Raw genomic sequence first — 7,443 nt, forward strand, 5'->3', positions numbered from 1 at the left:
GGAAACTGAGAGCCTACCAAGAGAGCCTTTTTTTCTGCGTCAGGGACTGGGAGACTAGTCATGATCGAGGGAAAGATGAACGGAGTGAAGTACAGAGAGATCCTTGATGAAAACCTGCTTCAGAGCACTCAGGGACCTCAGACTGGGGTGAAGGTTCACCTTCCAAAAGGACAACGACCCTAAGCACACTGCCAAGACAACGCAGGAGTGGATTCGGGACAAGTCTCTAAATGTCCTTGAGTGGCCCAGCCAGAGCCCGGACTTGAACCGATCAAACATCTCTGGTGAGACAGAAAATAGCTGTGCAGCGACGCTCCCCATCCAACCTGACAGAGGTTGAGAGGATCTGCAGAGAAAAATGGGAGAAACTTCCCCAATACACGTGTGCCAAGCTTGTAGTATCATACTCAAGAAGACTCGAGATTGTAATCGCTGCGAAAGGTGCTTCAACAAAGTACTGAGTAAAGGGTCTGAATACTTTATATATGTAAATGTGATTTCAGTATTTTTATTCTCAATAAACTGGAAAAATGTTGCTTTGTCATTATGGGGTATTGTGTGTAGATTGAGAGAAAACAATGTAATCCATTTTAGAATAAAGCTGTAACGTAACAAAATGCAGAAAAAGTCAAGGGGTCTGAATACTCTTTGAATGCACTGTAAATGTAAGTCCATTATAATTTCTACAGTTTAGATTTGTCATTTTTATGTATATCGAGTTTGTTTCTCCCCAACCTAAGAAAATTATATAAAAAATGTTCCCTAGAGTATGCCCTCCTGATCTCTTCTCTTTTACAGGGCAGGTCCTCGTAGTCCCTCAGCAGCTTCCAGCTGGTGAGGGAGGTCACTACCTGACCAATGGTTGACTGTGTGATGAGAGAGGTGTGGAAGACCTCGCAGCTCATCTTCTTCTGGGACTCGATGGCTTCGTCCGTGTGTTGTGGGTGGTGACAACAGCCTCATGGCTTTGCACGGCAGGATAACTCATCGCCTCCTGGGCGCAGAATTTTATTCTGTTTTGAGCGCAGAATTTAATTATGTTTTGGGTAATGGAACATCTTAACCGTAGCCGAGTCAGAATCCGTCAAAATGAAGGACCATGTAAAAACGTCCATTCAAGTGCGTCCAGTTTGCTGGAATGGCCTTTTCTTTTTTTATACATGTGTATTGGTTATAAAGCACTGCCTGGTGTTTTAAGAATATGGTGAGATCAGATGTGATGTATACTAAAGAGTCTCAATAAATGAAAAGTCCCATTTTGTGTTTACTAAACAAACCTTTTTTAAATACACCATATAAAAACCACACATGCACATCGACTAAAAATCTGCATGACCTTCATAAACTGCATTCATTTACTCAATAAAGTATTGTGGGAAAAATATTCTGTACTTGAACATAATATATCCTACACAGTGCAAACACTATGAAACAGACCATTCAGGCTTAGATATCACACGTCTGTCTGGATTCAATATTCTACCCAGGAATATTCAACACTGAAATTTGCTACTCTCGTAATTCCAAATGCATCTGTGGATCTTTTCTGCTGACACCAATTAACTTTAATCTTAGTCTTTAATGCAGGGTTTGATCTAAATGTCAGAAGCAATTGAGTGGAATGGTTCATTTCTAGGTCAATCCGTGGAATGTTTTTTTTCTGCTGGTGTATCCTCTGAGAACCTCTTCTTGTAGCGCGTACAGGCGAACGGCCTTTCTCCCGTATGGACTTATAAGTGCATGTTCAGTTGGTGTTGGTGGGAGAACCTCTTCTCACACTAGGGGGTTGTTGTTTTCTCCCCTGTGTGGACCCTCTGGTGCCTCTTCAGGTTGCCAGCCTGGGCAAAGCTCATGTGACACTGGGTACAGCTGAAGGGTTTTACCCCTGTGTGGACTCTCTGGTGCCTCTTCAGGTCACCAGCCTGGGTGAAGCGCATATGACACTGGGTACAGCTGAATGGTTTCTCCCCTGTGTGGACCCTCTGGTGGATCTCCACCTTCTGGGAGCTGCTGAAGCCTTTGTTACAGAACATGCAAAGGAACCGTTTCTCTTTACTATTTCCTGATGTGGCTCCCCCTCCCTGTGCTTTGGCCCTTTGATCCTTTGAGTTCAATACCTGATCGAAAAGGTATTGTGAATCGGAAGATGCCATCGGCGTGGACAGTGGGTCGCAATCCCTGAGCGTGTGTAAAGGGGAGTGGGTTGCGACAGTTAGATTGGTCTCTAAGCTTTTTCTGTAGTCTAAGAAGTCATTGGTGTTGCCCTGTGAGTGTCCTTCTCCAAAGCGAGTCTCATCTGCATTCCATGTCAGAGGAGAGTCACCCTCCACTTTCACAGTCACCTCATCTATGACTATAACCTCCCCTTTCTTATCTAGGGACCCTTCAGAGTATACACTACTACTGTACTGGTTCCAGTCCCCTCTCATTGGATTAGTCTGTGTATCTAAGCCGACAGGCATGTCACCATGTATCATCTCTGTAGCGTATGAACAAGACGGATCATTGCCAATCTGTAACGTGTCTCCTAAGTCCTGATGGGACAGATCCATCCTCGGGCTCGGGTTACCATCAAGTAAATATTCTGAGTGGAGAGCGGGACAGCCCAGTCGCCCCTGACCCATTAAATTCTTGGTGTCGATCCCTGACTTGAGGACGGCATTCAGCGTTCCACCGACCTTCGTGATGCTACGTCGGGTCTTTGGCGCCGCTGGGGCGGTGGTCGGGTCCTCCGTGGCTACAGGGGGCACTCCAGCCACTCCAGTCTGGATGTGCTCTCCTTCAGATCTCTCCAGCTTGACCCCAGGACCTGCAGACTGACACAAGAAGGGGGGGTTGACGGTATTTTTAAAATGTTATTTAACATTTATTTAGGTAGGCAAGTCAGTTAAGTACAAATTCTTATTTACAATGATGGCCGACCCCGGCCAAACCCGGGTGACGCTGGGCCAATTGTGCGCCGCCCTATGAGACTCCCAATCATGGCCGGATGTCATTCAGCCTGGATTCGAACCAGGGACTGTAATGACACTTCTTGCATTGAGATGCAGTGCCTTATACTGCTGTGCCACTCGGGAGTAGAATTGTGTAACAATGTCGTAGAGAAGTCACACAAGCTCCCTTATGGCAGATAAATGAGGATGTACATGTAAGCAAGTGAATAGCTGATGGGAGCCTTTCTGAAATGTACTGTAATTTTGATTTAATACTATTACACTAACCTCTATGATGATAACTTGCTGGGTTGAGGTTCCACTCCCCTCATCAACAGTGATTGGTTGGTCATCGCTCCATGTATTGTGTCCTGCTGGCTTCACAAAGCTCATGTGGCCTCCAGTGAGATGTAATTCACCCAAGAGAGTGATTGGGGGAAAAGAGGTGATTAGGTTAGCAACTGTCAATGTTCAACGCTATATTGCAAGTAATCAGGGGAATTAGGCTATTTCATACTATCCAAAAACTAACCAAGACCCAATTCTGGTTAAACATATGTGGTTAACACAAAGTTACATGTGTAGAGGGTAACGGGGCGGCAGGCCACGCAGCCTCATGCAAAATGTACCTCTTGCAATTCCTCTGTATCGGTCGAGGATCTTGACACTACTGAAACGACTGGCGATGACACGCTCTCGCATTGTCCTTTCTGCGCGCTCCCGTGCAACCTTCTTCAGTTCCAGTAGTTGTAGTTTCCTCCGCAATGCCCTGTTTTCTTTCTGGCTTTGAGTTATTTCCAAACGAAACACTGCATAGTCGTCGTCTACGAGTTTACAGATCTCTGCCACGGCTGCATTCGCTAGAACCTCCATAATGGAGGCTATTTGAGTGTGAAAAACCATAGCCATTGTTAGGTAACTTTAGCAACTAGCTAGTTAGCGTTACCTAGATAACATCTATCAACCAAGTCCTGTCTCCAAAGCGAATTAAATAATACCTGGGGTAAGTTTGTGATGCTATGCAGTTAAATGAGTCATATTTTGAGTTGCAGGGTATTAATAAACGTCTAAATGACAACAAAAACGCAAACGTGGAAATAGTTTTTGGTCACGGCTTACTTCTGTTTACGTCGTCTTCTTTGAGGTTTTATCGACGGACGACACAAAAATGGTGTATTGTTGCCACCTACTGGGTGTGTTCAAACTGGGAGGTTTTAAAGGGATAGTAAATGCAAAATAAATATTTGTGTCAAATTACCTTTAGCTTCCTTGAAGCTTCTGAAGGCCCATGGTGACAGAATCCACAATAATATATTGTTGTACATATGGCTAGGTCAGTTAGGATCACCACTTTATTTTAAGAATGCGAAAAGTCAGAATAATAGTAGAGTGATTTATTTAATCTTTTATTTCTTTCATCACATTCCTAGTGGGTCAGAAGTTTACATACTCTCAGCTCTGTCCTCCTGATGTAACTGGTGTAACTGAGTCAGGTTTGAAGGCCTCCTTGCTCGCACACGCTTTTTCAGTTCTACCCACAAATTTCATATAGGGTTGAGTTCAGGGCTTAATGATGGCCACTCCAATACCTTGACTATGTTGTCCTTAAGCCGTTTTGCCACAACTTTGGAAGTTTGCTTGTGGTCATTGTCCATTTGGAAGACCCATTTGCGACCAAGCTTTAACTTCCTGATGTCTTGCGATGTTGCTTCAATATATCCACAATTTTCCATCCTCATTCCATCCTCCATCTATTTTGTGAAGTGCACCAGTCCCTCGTGCAGCAAAGCACCCCCAAAGCATGATGCTACCACCTCTGTGCTTCACGGTTGGGATGGTGTTCTTCGGCTTGCAAGCCTCCCCCTTTTTCCTCCTAAGATAATGATGGTCATTATGGCCCAACAGTTCTATTTTTGTTGCAAGATCGAATCCCTGAGCTGACGAGGTAAAACATCTGTCGTTCTGCCCCTGAACAAGGCAGTTAACCCACTGTTCCTAGGCCGTCATTGAAAATAATAATTTGTTCTTAACTGACTTGCCTTGTTAAATAAAGGTAAATAAAATAATATAGGATTTGTTTTACTGTGGATATAGATACTTTAGTAACTGTTTCCTCCAGCATCTTCACAATGTCCTTTGCTGTTGTTCTGGGATTGATTTGCACTCTTCGTACCAAAGTACGTTCAACTCTAGGAGACAGGACGTGTCTCCTTCCTGAGTGGTATGAACGCTGCTTGGTCCCATGGTGTTTATACCTGCGTACTATTGTTTGTACAGATGAACGTGGTACCTTCAGGCATTTGGAAATTGCTCCCAAGGATGAACCAGACTTGTGGAGGTCTACAATTATTTTTCTGAGGTCTTGGCTGATTTCTTTTGATTTTCCTATGATGTCAAGCAAAGAGACACTGTGTTTGAAGGTAGGCCTTGAAATACTTCCACAGGCACACCTCCAATTGACTCAAATGATGTCAATTAGCCAGAATCAGAAGCTTCTAAAGCCATGACATAATTTTCTGGAATTTTCCAAGCTGTTTAGAGGCACAGTCAACTCAGTGTATGTAAACTTCTGACCCACTGGAATTGTTAACAAGTGAATTATAAGTGAAATAATCTGTCTGTAAACAATTGTAGGAAAACTTACTTGTGTCATGTACAAAGTAGATGTCCTAACTGACTTGCCAAAACTATAGTTTGATAATAACAAGAAATTTGTGGAGTGGTTGAAAAAACAAGTTTTAATGACTCCAACCGAAGTGTATGTAAACTTCCGACTTAAATTGTATCTCCCTCACTAACTTTAAGCGTCAGCTGTCAAAGCAGCTTACCGATCGCTGCAGCTGTACACAGCCCATCAGTAAATAGCCCATCCAACCAACTACCTACCTACCTCATCCCCATATGTTTTTCTGCTCTTTTGCACACCAGTATTTCTACTTGCACATCCTCATCTGCACACTTATCACTCCAGTGTAAATTGCTAAATTGTAATTACTTTGCATATTTATTGCCTTACCTCCTTACTTAATTTGCACACACTGTATACATATTTTTCTATTGTGTTATTGACTGTACGTTTGTTTATCCCATGTGTAACTGTTTTTTTGTTGTTTTTTTTTACCTTTATTTTACTTGGCAAGTCAGTTAAGAACAAATTCTTATTTTCAATGACGGCCTAGGAACAGTGGGTTAACTGCCTGTTCAGGGGCAGAACGACAGATTTTGTACCTTGTCAGCTCGGGGATGCGAACTTGCAACCTTTTGGTTACTAGTCCAATGCTCTAACCACTAGGCTACACTGCCGCCCCAGCACTGCTTTGCTTTATCTTGGCAAGGTCGCAGTTGTAAATGAGAACTTTTTCACAGCTGGTCTACCTGGTTAAATAAAGATGAAATAAAATAAATAAAAAATGTACATTTCGGAAACGTAAAACGTCCGATAATAAACAGCATGCTCTGTTGACAGCAGTGCCGCTGACTTTTGACGAATTAACATGACACAAGCTGAATTTATTGTGAAAAGCATTTACTAAAATTAGATAATAATATCTCAAAATTGATATCTATCTTACCTCTATATTGTTTTATGTCCTTCGGATTTGAAAAGAAAGATACATTCAGTCCTTTGGATTCTAAAAGAAAGAATTCAATAGGTGAGCCTGTCAATTTGTCACAATTCTTCATAGCATCCAGCCTAGCTGACACAATGCTATTTTCAAGATATTTGTAGCTTTCTTTTCTCTGGCCTCCATTGATTTAGTCACCCTAATCTTGGCCATTTTACAAGGGTAAACGCTCCAATAACTTTTAAAAAGATTACGATAGAGAAATTAGGTTTGGAACATTGGTTTTCTTAGAGTACACAATTATCACAACACAGAGGATGTAATATGGCATTTTCCCCCTAGATTGGCCTCCCTGTTGATTTTACCCACGCACCGCTACTGCAATTCAGGAAGTGATTCTAATACAGACTATTTTTTTAACCTTTTGTCATGAGTAGCTACTCCATCAGTTTATTAATTAGTCTGTATATAAAGGATCTCACAGGATAGCACACATATCACAGCTGCACTTGGTTTGGGAGACACTCCACATAAAAAAACCAAGGACAGACAAACTCTTCTCCTTCATGTCATTTACCATACGATTCATTCCTCAGTAGAGCAATGTCGACTTCTTCCAAGACTCCAAAAAGGACTCCTTTTGACAGGTGGCACATCAATGCAAGACACATTATATTCATAAATTTGGTTGAGACACACCTTTTCTTATTAGCAGAAACACACTACATGGAAACGGATTCACCAAGTCTGGCATAGGCCTACATTTGTTTTTCCAAAAACCGCAGGAATATTAGATAAAATGGGATATGATTAGAACTAGACATTTTCCACAATTGTTTCTCATTTTCCCATTCTTTTGGACAAAAATCCACTCATCCTTTTTTCCACCGCCATACGATTCAAGTTCCACATCCGCTTCCACCTTGTCGCCTAGCCGCACCCAC

The 7,443-nt window shown here is 42.4% G+C and overlaps 1 protein-coding gene across 1 annotated transcript; it reads right to left on the reverse strand.

Annotated features, from left to right (window-relative positions):
* Positions 1-484: 484 nt before the first annotated feature.
* Positions 485-3,842, reverse strand: LOC135507699 (zinc finger protein 583-like). The gene is made up of 3 exons (XM_064927307.1): positions 3,563-3,842; positions 3,222-3,331; positions 485-2,816 (listed from the first exon to the last, which is right to left on the reverse strand). The coding sequence occupies exons 1-3, from the start codon at positions 3,840-3,842 to the stop codon at positions 1,779-1,781; spliced, it is 1,428 nt and encodes a 475-aa protein (XP_064783379.1). The 3' UTR covers positions 485-1,778.
* Between the last annotated feature and the right edge of the window lie 3,601 nt (positions 3,843-7,443).

The sequence above is a fragment of the Oncorhynchus masou genome, chromosome 21, assembly GCF_036934945.1.
Source record: "Oncorhynchus masou masou isolate Uvic2021 chromosome 21, UVic_Omas_1.1, whole genome shotgun sequence".
Taxonomy (NCBI): domain Eukaryota; kingdom Metazoa; phylum Chordata; class Actinopteri; order Salmoniformes; family Salmonidae; genus Oncorhynchus; species Oncorhynchus masou.

Coding starts and splice junctions, on each gene's coding strand:
- LOC135507699 (XM_064927307.1), bottom strand. CDS start 3,842: ATGGCTATGGTTTTTCACACTCAAATAGCCTCCATTATGGAGGTTCTA. Junction 3,332..3,562: donor ATACAGAGGAATTGCAAGAG/GTACATTTTGCA, acceptor ATCTCACTGGAG/GCCACATGAGCTTTGTGAAG. Junction 2,817..3,221: donor AGCAAGTTATCATCATAGAG/GTTAGTGTAATA, acceptor TTCTTGTGTCAG/TCTGCAGGTCCTGGGGTCAA.